The 15571-nt window shown below is 37.5% G+C and overlaps 1 protein-coding gene across 5 annotated transcripts in view; it reads left to right on the forward strand.

Annotated features, from left to right (window-relative positions):
- The window catches only part of RIC8B (RIC8 guanine nucleotide exchange factor B), a 102344-nt gene that overhangs the window by 58122 nt on the left and 28651 nt on the right, over nt 1–15571 (forward strand). For all 5 annotated transcript variants that reach the window (XR_011256044.1, XR_011256045.1, XM_069585252.1 and 2 more), the window contains exon 7: nt 6026–6170. Coding sequence is in view for 3 of the 5 variants with exons in the window: in XM_069585252.1 (XP_069441353.1) it covers nt 6026–6170 (145 nt within the window). In the remaining 2 variants the exon portion in view is untranslated. The remainder of the gene's footprint in view (nt 1–6025; nt 6171–15571) is intronic.

A 15571-nucleotide genomic window follows, 5' to 3' on the forward strand; every position in this document is an offset into this window, starting at 1 on the left:
TATTTCATCTCAAAGTTAATCTTCCTATATGTATTTTTTAACGTAAAATCAATGAGTCAAATTCTTTCAGTTATTTCCTTTCAGAATGTCAGAAACTCAAAAAAGTTAGTGTTAATCTTTGAAATCTTCCTAATCCAGAAATAAGTGACCCTATATATTTTTTAAGTCATTCATTCATTTATTCAACAAATGTTTATTGAGATTTGTGTGCTGTGTTCTAAGCCTTGAAATACAAATGAAGTCTTTGCCTTGTGGAGTTTCCCTTATAGTAGGGAGATTAAAAAGTAAACAAGTATCTTGATACAATGGCAAGTAGTGATAAGTGTTCTGAAGAAAGATACAGAGGAAGGGAAAACTTAAGGGAATAAGGAAAAGCCTCTCTGAGAAAATTTGAGCAGAAGCTTGGATAAGTATGAAAAGGATCTTTGAAAATATCTGGAAGAGGATATTCTCTGAGAATAGTTCTGGGAATATTCTGGAAGAGGAATGTACCAGAGAGAATGAGTTCAGAGTCTCTGGATGAGAGGATATTTTGGTATGCTTAAGAAAAAGCAGAAAAGCTAGACAATGTCATGCCAGAGGGAGAGTGCTGAATAAAGTACAAGAGGTAAGCAAGAATCAAACATAGTAAGGTTGTGTAGGACTTTCAGTTTTCTTCTAAGTGACGTGGGAAAGCATTGGACGGATTTGAGAAGGGAAGTGGTGTCACCTCATTTATATTCTGGCTACTAGATAGGCCAGAGGAGTGTGACTAGATGTGAGGAGACCATCCCAAAAGAGAACTGATGCTGAAGGTTATGATGGTAGTAGTTAGAGTTCATGGTAAGAAATCATCTTCCTACCTGCTGTCTGTCTGCATCTGTCTATACCACCATATCCTTTGTCTCCCCTCTGTCATAGGGGATTAACTGTCCCTGCTTCCTTCTGTGGCCAGCCTCTGTGCTCATATCCTGGAACCCTTTCCCTCTCACCTCAAGAACTTTGCTCCTACATTTATTCTCTTTCTTCTCACCTTTTTTTTTTTTTTAATGTATTGGATCATTTTTGCCTGCACCCAAACACATCTCCCATCTTAAAGGCAGAAAAACCTTCCCTTGATCCCACTTCTCAAGCTGCCTCCCCATTTCTCTGCTCTTCTTCATGGAGTGTTCCTCAGGAGAGTTTTCTGTGCTCACCTTCTCTCTCCTTTTCACTCATTTTGATTCTCATGTGAACCCACTGAAATTAGGTTTTCATGCTTTCCACCCCACTACAGAGGTGTTTATCAAAAGTTATCAACCCAATATTGCCAGATCTAATAGTTCTCAAATCTTTTTTTTAATTCCCCAATACCATTTTGATATAATTAAGTATTCTCTCCTTTTTGAAGTAATTTCTTCACTTGGTTTCTTGGACACACAGGGAACCTCTTCTTTGCAGTGTTCTGAGTTCCCCAAGACAATGTTATCTTTGTCCCTATGTCTGCTCTCTTGCTGATCTCATTTAACAATCTTGGTTTTGAAAATCTTCTATTCGCCAATGGCTCCCAAATTTCTAGCTCTAGCCTTATTTGTCCCCTAAGCTCTCCAGACTTATATAATGTATGCCTACCCATCTCCTCCCCTTAGATGGGTAGTAGGTAACTTAAGCTTAACATATCCCAAACTAATCTCCTGACTTGCTATCCTCCGTCCTTCTATCTTCTCCTTCTTTCCTCATTCAATACATGGCACCACCATTCACCCCATTGTTTATTGTCAGGTAGAATTTCTCTTAATAAATGAACTAGGTTCATTTTTCTCTGTATGTTTATGGTCAAGATTTAATAAGCACTTTGTGTAGATCATATTAATAGATATTGCTGATAAGGAGAGATTAGAAAGTAGGGACTCATACCTTTGAAGAATTTATAGTCCATTAGAGGACTAGGTACCATCAAACATGAATAATCATTTAAGCAAAATAAATTAGATAACTGAATTAAAGTCATTTCCAAGTTTGATTATTTTAAGACAGCTATTCTGACTAGAAAGACTTAGTGAAGAATAATATATGAAAATTCTTTGTGTCCTGTATTTTAGCTTTTCACATAGGAGAGCCACATTCTACTAAACTGTTTAGATTTTGCTATCTCTAAGCAGGATACCCCAAATATATCCTGTTTGTTAAACAGATTCTTTATATGAAGGCCTTAGTCTATACATTATATAGGTACAAAAGACTGTGAGACCCACTCCTTGTCCTCAAAGAAATACTGCAGTACAAAGGAGACATAACAAGTAAAAAGTTGACTAAAGAAGGATAAATGGCACAATACAAAAATCAACTTTCCTTCTGAGGAAGATGCGCTCTAGACTATGATGATCAAGAAGGGCAGAACCTCAAGTAACAGATGATTAGTTTTGGTAACAGAGTAAATGGAACCATGGCTAATTAGTTATTGTGCCCAGTGGTTAATACCTGCTTAAGTCTACCTTGTGCATACCCAAAGTAAATTGGTCTTGAATATTCAGTATTTGGGCAGGTAGAAAGAGAACAGATGGTAGAAATTACTTATTCAGGTTGGATTAGTCTGGAGAGGCATATAGAAGAGATGAAGATTCCATGGGTTTGAAAACGAAGTGGACGAGATTTCTCAAAAGAAAAAATTTAATGAAAGGTAGTATTTGGGGGAAAATAAAAATTTTGGAGAAAAATGATCCATTGGAGAAGGAAATGGCAACCCACTCCAGTATTCTTGCCTGGAGAATCCCATGGACAGAGGAACCTGGCGGGCTATAGTCCATGCAGTCGCAAGAGTCAGACATGACTTAGCAACTAAACCACTACCACCGCCAGAGGTGATCCAGACTTATGCAGTTTAAAAACTACAAAATTTCACTTTAAAAACTTGTTTTAAGGAACCGAAAACATAGCTAATAAAATTTTTGTTTGATAATCTTTATTAATAGATACTGTGCTCTGGAACTGTAGGCACATACCACATGAAATCACTTGTTTCATGTCTCATTTCTCTAGAAATGGGAGATAAACTCAGTAGGGTTAGCTGAATCAAATAATAAGAATTTATTGTGTAATTATTTTATGCTTACAGGGCACAAATAGCAATCTGCTCTGTCCTGCCAGAGATATTGAAATATGGATTCTATAAACACTTGGGTAGATTATTCAGTTTTCTGAGATTTCGTTTCTGGTTTGTTTGGTTTTTTTTTACGCCACCTGATACATGGTAGGCACTCAATATAGAAAGAGATAAAGAAGGAAGGAAGGAAATCAGCTGAATGGATTAAACAAAAATAATATGCACATAAAGAGTCTGGCATAGTAAATTATAACTTGACTTTGTGTCTGTCTCCATTTCCTGGCCTAGTGCCTTGCCTATAGAAGGCACTTTTAAAAAGTTACTTGAATGAATTCATTCTTCCTTCAAATAGCAAATATTTATCGAAACCTGTAATGTGCCAGGCACTGAGAGTGATAAACAAAACAGAAAGAAATCCCTGCCCCCAGACTCTTATGGAAGAAGGTGGACAGTTAAGAAATGTATACTGTGTCAGGTGGTGATAAGTGCTGTGAGGAAGACTAAACCAGGAGCAAGGGATGAGAAAAGATAATGCTGAATTCCTTAGGGTGATCAAGGATTGTCTTCCTGTAAATGATATTTGAACAGAGACCTGAAGAAAGTAAGGGAATGAGCCAAGCCAGTTTCTAGAAAAAGGGTTTCTGGGCAGAGAGCGCAGCAAATGCAAAGACCATGAGGCAAGAAAGTAGTCAGTTAGTTTAAGGAGTTCCATCTGTGAAAGTATAGAAATGTGAGCAAGAAATTGTCAGAAAAGTAGCAGGAAGACACATTATGTGAAACCCAAGGAATCTGGAAAGATCTCGACTTTTATTATGCATGAGATGAGAGGCCATGGGAACTGGAGGACTTTGAAAAGAGGCATGACATGATCTGACTTTCAAAGGATCATCCTAACTGCTCTGTAGAGAATAGATCATAGAAGGACCAGAATGAAAGCAGGGATGACTTAGGAGACTGTGGGACAGTTCAGGTGAAAAATATTGGTACCTTGAATTTAGTAATACTAGAGGAGGTAGTGAGAAGTGGTCGAGTTATGGATATAACGCAAAGGTAGAGCCAAAATAATTTGCTGATGGACTGGATATGGGATGTGAAAGAGAGGAATTAAGGCTGTTTGCAGTAAACAGTTGGAAGAGTGCTGAGTCGCTTCAGTCATGTCCAAGTCTTTGCGACCCTGTGGACTGCAGCCTGCCAGGCTTCTCTGTCCGTGGGATTCTCCAGGAAAGAATACTGGAGCGGGTTGCTATGCACTTCTACAGGGAATCTTTTCGACCCAGGGATTGAACCTGATTCTCTTATGTCTCCTGCATTGGCAGGTGGTTCTTTACCAATAGCACCACCTGGGAAGCCCAGGTTGAAAGAATGGACTTGCCACTTAATGAGATGGAAAACTGTAGAAGAAACAACTTTGTTGGGAGCTTCAATATCTGTTCAGGACATTCTAAATTTGAGAAGCTTTTAAAGTCTGGGGGTCATGGAAGAAATCAAGATAGAGATATACTTTAGGGAGTTAGCAATAAATAGAGACCATATAAATCCATAAAACTGTATGAGATCACCAGTAGAAAGTGAAAATAGTAAAGAAATGTTGCCCAAGAACTCAACCCTTGAATATTCCAACAGTTAAAATACAAGAGGAAAGGGGTTTCCGTGGCAGTCCAGTGGCTAAGACTCCATGCTACCAATACAGGGAGCCCAGGTTTGATCCCTGATCAGGGAACTAGATCCCACATGCTCCCACTAAATATCCAGCATGCCACAACTAAAGATTCCATGTGCCACAACTAAGACCCAGCACAGTCAAAAATATTTTTTTAAAGAACAAGAGAATAAAAGAGAATTGGCCTAGAGGCTAAGATGAAGCAAGCAGTAAGATAATAGGAGAACCAAAAGAGGAAAGGTCTAGGTGAGTGAGTGAGTTATCAAACAGACAAACCAAGCAAGTTTTGTAACTCCTCTAGGGACCAGTCTATAAAATAGGAATGACAGTGTTGATACCACCTCCCTTGTATGGTGACTGTGAGGGTTGATCATAGAGACTGTATGTATATCATCTATTACAGTACTCCTGCCTGGAAAATCCCATGGACAGAGGAGCCTGGTAGGCTGCAGTCCTTGGGGTTGCCGAGGATCGGACACGACTGAGCAACTTCACTTTCATTTTTCACTTTCATGCATTGGAGAAGGAAATGGCAACCCACTCCAGTGTTCTTGCCTGGAGAATCCCAGGGACGGGGGAGCCTGGTGGGCTGCTGTCTGTGGAGTCGCACAGAGTTGGACATGACTGCAATGACTTAGCAGCAGCAGCACGTAGGAAGTACTCAATAACTAATAACCATTTTATTATAAAGAAAACAACTAGAAAACATATGTACAGGGGTTTTTTGTTTGTTTGTTTAATAATTAATGAATATGTTGCAGGAATTAAAAGAAGGAAAAAAATCAATCAGTAAGGGTATTAAAGAAGTCTCTGAGGGAGAAAGAGAAATTTGACCCAGACTTTAAAATGGATTTTGGTAGAGGCAGCTGGGGCATTCCAAGGTACTGAGATGAGTAAACACCCAAGAATGGATTTGAATATATCATGATGGTCAGTGAAGAGCTGTTTCTCTTCAGATGAAATTTCATTGCAGACATGAAATGAAATTATATGAGGTTGTTTTTGTTGTTGTTTCAGTTCAGTTCAGTCGCTCACTTGTGTCCGACTCTTTGTGACCCCATGGACTGCAGCACGCCTGGCTCCCTGTCCATCACCAACCCCTGGAGTTTACTCAAACTCATGTCCATTGAGTTGGTGTTGTTGTTTAGTTTTATTTTATTTGGAAAACTATTTTTTTTAATGTTTGTTCTACTCTTATAAAACTAAGCTTGGTAGACATTATAAGAAAGACTAGTTGGATAGTACCATTCTTACTTAATTCAGCACTTAAACGATTGATGATGGTTTTGCATTTGTGCCATTAGGTTTTACCGCCATTGAGGGATGTGACCAATCGACCTGAAGTTGGCTCAACTGTGAGAAATAAGCTGGTGCGCCTCATGACACATGTTGACCTGGGAGTCAAGCAAATTGCTGCTGAATTCCTTTTTGTCCTTTGCAAAGAGAGAGGTAGGTTAAACTCTTTGCCCTCTACTTTTTCACCTTTCTGAGGGTATTTGGGAAATGTTTCTGTTATTAGTGGCCATCCTGTTCTGCTCTTTTCAGAACTTATTCTCTATCTGTTCCATTAGAGGGTTTGAGGAGATAATAAAAATTAATAATTTAAAAGCTTTTCTATACACTTCTGAATTTATTGAGGCATGCAGACAGATACACTACTAAACACATTCACATTTAAACTTTGCTTCCTGTATCCTTAACCCAGACTTCTTAATCCTTATGAGTCAGGACCTGGAATCATTATGAAGAATCTGCTTACGTAATTAAGGTGTTACTATTTTGATAACCAGGCAAAGGCCTAGGTTATTTCCCCTTTTTAATTTCTCTTGGAATTAAAACTACAGGAGTTTTAATCTCTTCATTTCTTCTTTAATCAATAAAAAGTTATTGAATGTGAGCTATAGATGCTTAAGATACATCCCTTACCTTTGTGTTAATGGTAGGACAAAAGTAGAAAGAAATTTAAAAGTAACTATACTATAATAAATACTATTCTATAAGTTCATATAAAGTGATTGCCTTCTGAAATACATCTAACAATTTAAATTATTGGGTTATTTTGCTCTGCAAAAGTTCTCCAAACAAGAACTTGAACCAAGTTATTCAGGTATTTTTACCTATTTCTTTCTTCATCGCCTAGTTTATAAAAGTACTAGTAAAAGTCCCAACTAAGCAGATTTTATATTCCACTTTTTAAAGTTCCCCAGTTTTGTGAGATAGATAACTTAGAGGTGAGAAACTTCACTCACTTCTTCAGTCAGTTGAATTCTTTTCTCCCCCACCAGCTTTACTGGGGTATATTTGACATATAAAATTATATATATTTAAAGTATACAACGTGATGATTTAATATACACTGTGAAATGATTACCTCTGTCATGTTAATTAACACATTCACTACCTCACATAGTTACGTGTCTGTGTGTGTGTGTGTGTGTGTGTGGTGAGAATGCTTAAGATTTATTATCTCAGCAACTTTAAAGTGTACAACAGGGTATTGTTAACTATAGTCATCATGCTGTATATTAGATCCCCAGAAATTATTAATCTTATAACTGAACTTATTCATCTTATAAATTGTACCCTTTGACCAGATCTCCTTGTTTCCCTACTCTCTACCCTCTGGTAATCACTACTCTACTCTCTATTTCTATGAGTTTGAATTTTTTTTCAGGTTCTACTTATAAGTGAGTTCTCTAGTATTTATCTTTCTCTGTCTGGCTTATTCATTTAGCATAAATATTCTCTAGGTCCATACATGTGTTGCAAATAGCAAGATTTCATCTTTGTCGTGGTTGAATAACATTCCATTTTATATACAGTTCACCATTGACACGAGTTTGAACTGTTTGGGTTCACTTATATATGGATGTTTTTTTAAATAAATACACACTATAGTACTACATGATCCACAATAGGTTAGATCTACAGTTGGTTTGGTCTGTGAATGTGGAACCACAGACACAGAAAGCAGTCTATAAACCTATATCCATATTTTCAGCTGCATGAAGGGTGGACATCCCTAACCCTAGGATTCTTTAAGGGCCAACTCTGTGTGTCTTAGCTGTTCTTCTGTTGGTGAACACTTAGCTTGTTTCCATTTCTTGGCTATTGTGAAAAATGCTGCCATGATCATGGGAGCTGAGATATCTCTTAGTTACTGACTTCATTTCCTTTGAATATATTTCCGGAAGTGGCATGCTGGATTATATTGCAGTTCTATATTTAATTTTTTAGTAACCTCCATTACTGTTTTCTGTAGTTGTTCTTCAGTCACTAAGTCATGTCCGACTCTCTGTGACTCCACAGACTGCAGCATGCCAGGCTTTCCTGTCCTTCATAATCTCCTGGAGTCTGCTCAGATTCAAATCCATTGAGTCAGTGATGCTGTCTAACCATATCGTCCTCTGCCGCCCTCTTCTTTTGCCTTCAGTCTTTCCCAGCATCAGGGTCTTTTCCAGTGAGTCAGCTGTTCACATCAGGTGGCCAAAATATTGGAACTTTGCTTCAGCATCAGTCCTTCCAGTGAATACTCAGGATTGATTTCCTTTAAGATTGACTTGTTTGATCTCCTTGCACTTCAAAGGACTCTCAAGAGTCTTCTCCAGCACCACAATTGATAAACATCAATTCTTTGGTTCTCGGCCTTCTTTGTGGTCCAACTCTCACATCTGTACATGACTCTTGGAATAGTAGCTAGTAGCTACACCAATTTCCATTCCCACCAACAGTGCCGCATCCCTCCACATCCCTGTATCTCTTGTTTTTGATAAAAGCCATTCTAATAGATGTGAGGTGATCTTTCATTGTGTTTTGATTTGCATTTTCCCTGATGATTAGTGACATTGAATACCTTTTCATGTACCTGTTGGGCATCTGTATGCCTTTGGAAAAGTGTTTATTCAGGTCTTTTGCCTAATTTTTAATTGAATTGTTTGGGAACTTTTGTTATTCAGTTGCATTCACTGAAATTCTTAACCTTCATTTCTGACTAATTGATACAACCATTTAAGTTACTGCTAAGATAGTATATCAATAAAATCAATATCACTATAGTGATAATAAACACAACTATTGAGGTATCATGTGTCAAACATTCTAAGCCATAATCTCATTTCATTCTCATAAGGATTCTAATGTAAATATTATTATTATTTCAGTGTCATAAATGAGGCAAGAGTTTTATCCAAGGTCATGCAGTTGCTTAAAGCTAAGCCTGAATTTGAGTCCTGTCTTTCCATTCTGCCATATTTCCTCTCATGATACAAGTGATCCATAATGCAATACAAATGAACAAACTGGGTTTGGACTGCTGTCTGTGGTCCACTTATATGCAGGTAAACATATACTACAGTACTATGTGAGCCACAGTCAGTTTAACTCACAGATGTAGAACTGCAGTAATGGAGGGCCAACTGTAAGGTTATGGGAGGACTTTCAACTGCTTGGAGGGCCATCATCCCTAATACCAGTGTTGCTCAAGGATCACTAGTAATTATCCTCAACTGTTCTCACAGACTAGCTCATTTAACATCTACTTTTTTAAGCAATTCGATTATTTCTATGAAAAAAGATCCCACATCTTGAAATTAAGTGATTGGAATAGTGCCTTGCATTTAGTAGTCTGTAAAAACTTGCTGAATTCAATCAATTTTTCTGAGATCAGAAATTAGCTGATTTTCAAGTATAATTGTTTGTATATATATGTGTGTGTATGTATACATATATATGTACATATATATACATACACACACATAAATCTAAACCACACATGTATGTAGTCATTAAAAATGTTTATCAAAATATAATGTTTTTCAAACATTTATCAAAATCTTATCCATTGTTACCTCTAAGTAGTAGAATGCCTGGAGATTTTCTTTTAGTTCTCTATATTTTATAGTTTTCTACAGTGAACATGCATTTATTACCTAAATACATAAATTACATTTATAAATATATATCTAAATAATTTTATGAATCTAAATATAGTTCAGCTCAGTTGCTCAGTCATGTCAGACTCTTTGCCACCCCATGGACTGCAGCAAGCCAGGCTTCCCTGTCCATCACCAACTCCCAGAGCTTATTCAAACTCATGTCCATAGAGTCGGTGATGCCATCCAACCATCTTGTCCTCTCTTGTCCCCTTCTCCTCCTGCCTTCAGTCTTTCCCAGCATCAGGGTCTTTTCCAATGAATCAGTTCTTCACATCAGGTGGCCAAAGTATTGGAGTTGCAGTTTCAGCATCAGTCCTTCCAATGAACATTCAGGACTGATCTCCTTTAGGATGGACTGGTTGGATCTCCTTGCTGTCCAAGGGACTCTCAAGAGTCTCCTCCAACATCACAGTTCAAAAGCATCAGTTCTTTGGTGTTCAGCTTTCTTTATAGTCCAATTCTCACATCCATATACGACTACTGGAAAAACCATAGCTTTGACTAGACGGACCTTTGTTGGCAAAGTAATGTCTCTGCTTTTTAATATGCTATCTAGGTTGGTCATAACTTTTCTCCCAAGGAGGAAGCATCTTTTATATATAAATGTATATATATAAATATAATCAATCACCTCACATATGTGTTAGTGTCATAACACATATGGTATATACATTTAAAATGAATTTGTTAATTGTTTTTTGTTTGAAATGGTTAACTTTGTTCCCCTAGGACCCCGTATTCAAGGTTTCATAGTCCTAACTTTGAGCCCCAAATGCATGTTCGCAAAACTTTATCTTTTTCATTTGATCTTTAACAATTATTTATATTCATCTGCTTTTCCTTCCAGTTAGACTTTAATAGTAAAAGTATTCTTTTGGAATACAAATTTGCTTATTCAAATTTTAAATACTTTTTGAGGTAGACCCTGGGAATACAAAGATATACATGATAAACAAGGTCTCTGCCCTCATATTATTTACTTTATCAAGGATTATAAATTCAGATGCCTACAAAATTAATAAAGTAAGTCAAATGGATAGAACATAAAATGATCAATGAAAACTGATACTTAGCTAATTGTTGGGGAGATAGTGGGTTGGGAGTGGAGGAGCAAGGGGAATGTGGGGGACTAGAAAGAGGACCTTGGTGCTGTTTAGCTCCAGCCGATTGTTACCATGAAGGGACATGTGGCCAGTGTTACCAAATCATCCAGATTTTTCAAGATAAGCCAGGACTCTGGATTTTTACATAAAATTCCTCAGTTTTTAAATGCTGTCAACTAATTCTCATTTAAAATTCGAATTCTAATTTAAAACCACCAAAAAGTTTGTAGTCCATATTCAACTTATAAGTCATCATAAGATTTTGGAGCTTGGGCTGGGTTTGGAGACAGATTATATCACAGTAAAATAAATTTAAAATAATTTATCAGAGTGATTAAACTTGCCTCTTAAAGATGAATGTCTTTAAGCTGAGTTTGAAAGTTAAGGTACGATGATCCAGGCACAAAGGTCAGACCACTAAGTATAAACAGCACAAATATAAAAAGCAGTCAAATTGGGTTAGGAACAGAGATGAGATTAAGAATGAAAACTGAAACAGAACGAGATACAAATTCAAAACTATGGAAGATTTGGTACAGAAACAGCTATCTAAGGGCCCTCTGTGCCAGGCTAAACATATCTCGCAACTAACAGCTGCCTCTTTGTTTTGTTGAGCCCTGACAAAACTAAATTTTTATTACCTGTTCTGCCAATTATGTACTTTATACAGGGGCCCTATAACAAGCCTCACATAGTTTAATAAAGAAAATAATTTGTAAAACAAGCCTTTGTGGGTATTTCCCCCCTTCCCAAACTCCTCCTCTTAACACATTTATTAATTCTCAGCATGTGTTAGGCACTGTGGTAGGGCAGAGGCTGAATTGCAGAGATAAATAAGGCTTAAACTCTCTCAGCACATAGCCCCACACTTTTATATGCTTACTTTTGTCTCATTTATTTCAGACACAGTAATAGGAGTGTCAGTGGCACCCCTCTCCAGTGTTCTTGCCTGGAAAATCCCAGGGACAGGGGAGTCTGGTGGGCTGCTGTCTATGGGGTTGCACAGAGTCGGACACGACTGAAGCAACTTAGCAGCAGCAGCTTGAAAGCAAGCAGTCTCCCTCTCCTGATGATCTTTTCTCTTCTTGTCTTCTCAAAAGCCTTGTTCCATCAGGTGTTAACCCTTTGTTCCTTTATTAACTCTTCCTAATTTGTTCTTCTTTTCAGTATCCTTATTACCCACTCAGACTTCAACTTGCAGCAAGTAAGGCATTTCCACCATTCCCTACTTCCCAGATTCCACTGAAAATGCTTTCAGTAAGGTCACAAAGTCACAAAGAAACAAAGTGTTAGAAAGTGTTAGTTGCTCAGTCCTGAGACCCCTGTGGACTTGCCCTTCAGGCTTCTCTGTCCATGGAATTGTCCAGGCAAGGATACTGCAGTGGGTTATTATTTCCTTCTCCAAGGGTCTTCCTAACCCAGGGATCAAACCCTGGTCCCCTGCATTGCAGGCAGATTGTTTACTATCTGAGCCACAAGGGAAGCCACAACTAATTTTCAAAAGGAATGGATAGTTTTTAGTCTTTATCTTAATAGCATCTTTCTTTTGTAACAGTTGATACTGGTGACCGCTGTCTGTCTCTACTACAACACACTCCTAGATTTCCTTTGACCCACCTCTCTGTTCATTCTTTTCAGTCTGATTTGTTCACTCCTATCTTTGTCCACATCTAGTTGCTATCTTTCTCTAAAGTTCTCATCTGGCCCCGTCCTCACTTTACCTTGCTTCCTGAGCAGTATTATGCCCTCCCTTGGCTTCTGCTTCAGCCTATTTGAGGGGGATTTCCAAAGCTGCATCCCTCTTAATAAACTATTAAAATAATACTATCCCTGTGTTTCTGGTCAGGTTTTCTTCATTCTTTCTTACACACGGCTGAGAGCGGGACTGTTCTAGGGTACACATATCCTATTGGCATTCCCCCTTATAAAACTTTCAATGGCTCTGTCACCTCCATGGTAAAATACAAATCTTACCTCCATGGCCTACCTTTATAGTGTAAATATGCTAAATCTACTCCCTACCCTGCACTTTTTGCTTAATCATGCTAAAGACTTCTTTATTCTTGCCTGATTATACTGCACTGATCCTTGGCTTATCTCCACGGCTTTGCAGATGCTGTTCCTTTCGCATGGAATGCTTCTTCCATCCTTGTTAGCATAGTGAGCTTTATGTATTCTTGAAGATCATAATCTTCATCTGTGTGAAGATCATCCAATGAAGAGTTCATCATTCTCTGCTTGGTACCATTTTTACTTAGCCCTCTCTCTTTTTAAAATACTTCTGACATTTGTTATAACTCTTTGTTAAACTTTTATTCTGGACATTGAGTTTCTCTAGGTTAGATATCTTGTCTTCTTCACCTTTGGTTCCCCAGTGTTTAACAGAGTACCTTACAGGTAGTAGGTACCCCATAAATGTTTAATGAAAGACCAAACATTAATGCTGTCTATGAATTCAGTGTAGTGAATACACTGTCTTATGGACTTTTCCATATAAAGGAATAATTGTAATATACTTTGGTAAGCACCATAAGAGAAGAATGTGCCAGGTACAACCTGGAAGAGGAAATGATTGGTTGGTGTGGAAAAGGTCAGAGAAAGTCTTCATCCAAAAGAAAAGAGAACTGGGAAGAAGCCTTGTTATATACAGAAAAGAGACTAGTTCAAAGTGTGAGGAATCTGCATTGCACAGGAGCAGTAGGAGATGAGTTTGGGAAAGAAGGCAGAGGCAAGAAAATGATCCCTCTAGGCCCTGTTTTAGAATTTGAGCTTTAGCCTTTGGGGGAGGTTTTGGAGGTTTTATCCAGAAAGGTGCTTATGTCATACTTTTGCTTTACAAGGATATAAGGGAGTTGTGTGTAACCAGGAGAGGAGGGGGTGTGAGATTGGAAGTCCAGAGACTAGTCAAAGGAAGCTTCTAGTACAGTATTTCAAAAAGTCACAGCATTTAACTGAAAGGAAAATTACTGTAAATCCTTCTCTGTGTAACAGAGAGGGGGGAATGGTTTCTGGTAGAATCTGGTTCTGCCCTTCTTTCTCCTCAGTAAAAGAGCAAAGCCTTTTTTCTTTTTTTCTCTTAGTCAAGTGTGATAAACCCATGCTTTGTATAAGCAGTAACGTCATTACTACCAGTGCAGTTCTGACTTTGCCATGTGCTGCTGTGGTTGCTTTCCTCTGTTCATAGTGCCCTCTAGCATCTTGATAAAATCGTGCGGAAATCTTTCTTGTCATTTGTTTCATTTCTTCAGCAGTTTCATCTAAGTGCATGGATGAGTACTGTGACAAAGACAAAAACATATGTTGTGTTTCTTTTTTTTTTTCTTTTAAGGACCACTCAGAAGATCTTTTGTTTGCCTTAACAGCTCATCTTAACATCCAAATTCAGTGCATTTTCCTTTTACTAGTTTCCCAATATCAAATAGGATATTATAGAGAATATTCAAAAATAGACTGAAAAGTAATTAGAAACACTCCACTAGATATCAGTAATATAAATCAGAACTTCACAAAGAAAATGCCTCCTCACTATGTGGTTTTTGTAGTCCATTTGTCTCTCCTTCCGAACACCAGTTTTTAAGGGTTTATCTTATTAGCAAATGTTCATTTGATTTTTAAATTATCGGCTATAGCCTTATCTACTGTTCTGAAAGCAAAGTGTGTCTGAAACAGTCTTTGTAACCCAACCTATCACAGAGTTGACACAGAAGGTTTGTTCCAGTGAATGAATAGTAAGTACAATTTTCATAAAAGTGCTAGGAATTTTTACCATTCACTATCCAGGAGGATTTTCTACATAAGAAAGCAGGTTATTTAGTGTTCTGTTGACTTCTTTTTAACCTATTTTGGCCTTTCATAAACTATATTCTTAAACTATTTTAATGTTTAGCCACTGTAGGTGGGTATTTAAATTTTGTGTCTTTTTTAGTTACTTTTTAGTATATTTATTTAAACCATTTACTCATAACATCTCAATTTAGACTTTCACAGTTTCAGTGAGTATTTTTTTTTTCTGGAACTGCTAAATATCTGTATTTGTTTAAAAATATATCTTATCCAAAAACTTGCAATGAGAGTGTCATTATTAATGTGGGTTCAGATATATGATCCTTCAGCCTCAGTGACTTTGTGTCTGACCATGTCTGGGGTCATGTATATTAGGAATATCTGTATATACTTTTTATTCACTTCCCCTAATAACCATTAAGGCTTCCCAGGTGGTGCATTGGTAAAGAATCTGTCTGCCAGTGCAGGAGACACAAGAGAATGGGTTTGATCCCTGTATGAGGAAGATCCCCTCGAGCAGGAAATGACAATCCACTCCAGTATTCTTGGCTGGAAAATTCCATGGACAGAGGAGCCTAGCGGGCTACAGTCCATAGGGTCACAAAGAGTTGGATATGACTGAGCATGCACATATAATAATCCATTAAGAATCCATTAATTTATCTAAATCACTCCATCTTGTGGAAGAACTGATGGAAAGAGAGAGCATATCAGATTTGTTCAGAGGGCTTTCAAATTATATCACCATGATCCCTCATTAAATTCTGATGATTCTACCCAACACCCATTGAGAATTAGTACCAAAGAGACCACAGTTACCAATAGGTTTTGATGTAGAAAATAGTTAAAAGTGACTAATGTAAAACTTTATTTAATCTACTTACATTATTAATCCATATTTCCTTTTGCATAAATTTTCCTAGTTTCTGAGTCCTTTGAAAGCAGACTTCCCTTTACTTGCTCCCAAACTACCTATTTTCAGTGTCAAGGGAGATACTCTGTTATTAAAGTATTTGAAAATTTAATGAAC

Source organism: Ovis canadensis, chromosome 3 (assembly GCF_042477335.2).
Source record: "Ovis canadensis isolate MfBH-ARS-UI-01 breed Bighorn chromosome 3, ARS-UI_OviCan_v2, whole genome shotgun sequence".
In the NCBI taxonomy this organism is placed as follows: domain Eukaryota; kingdom Metazoa; phylum Chordata; class Mammalia; order Artiodactyla; family Bovidae; genus Ovis; species Ovis canadensis.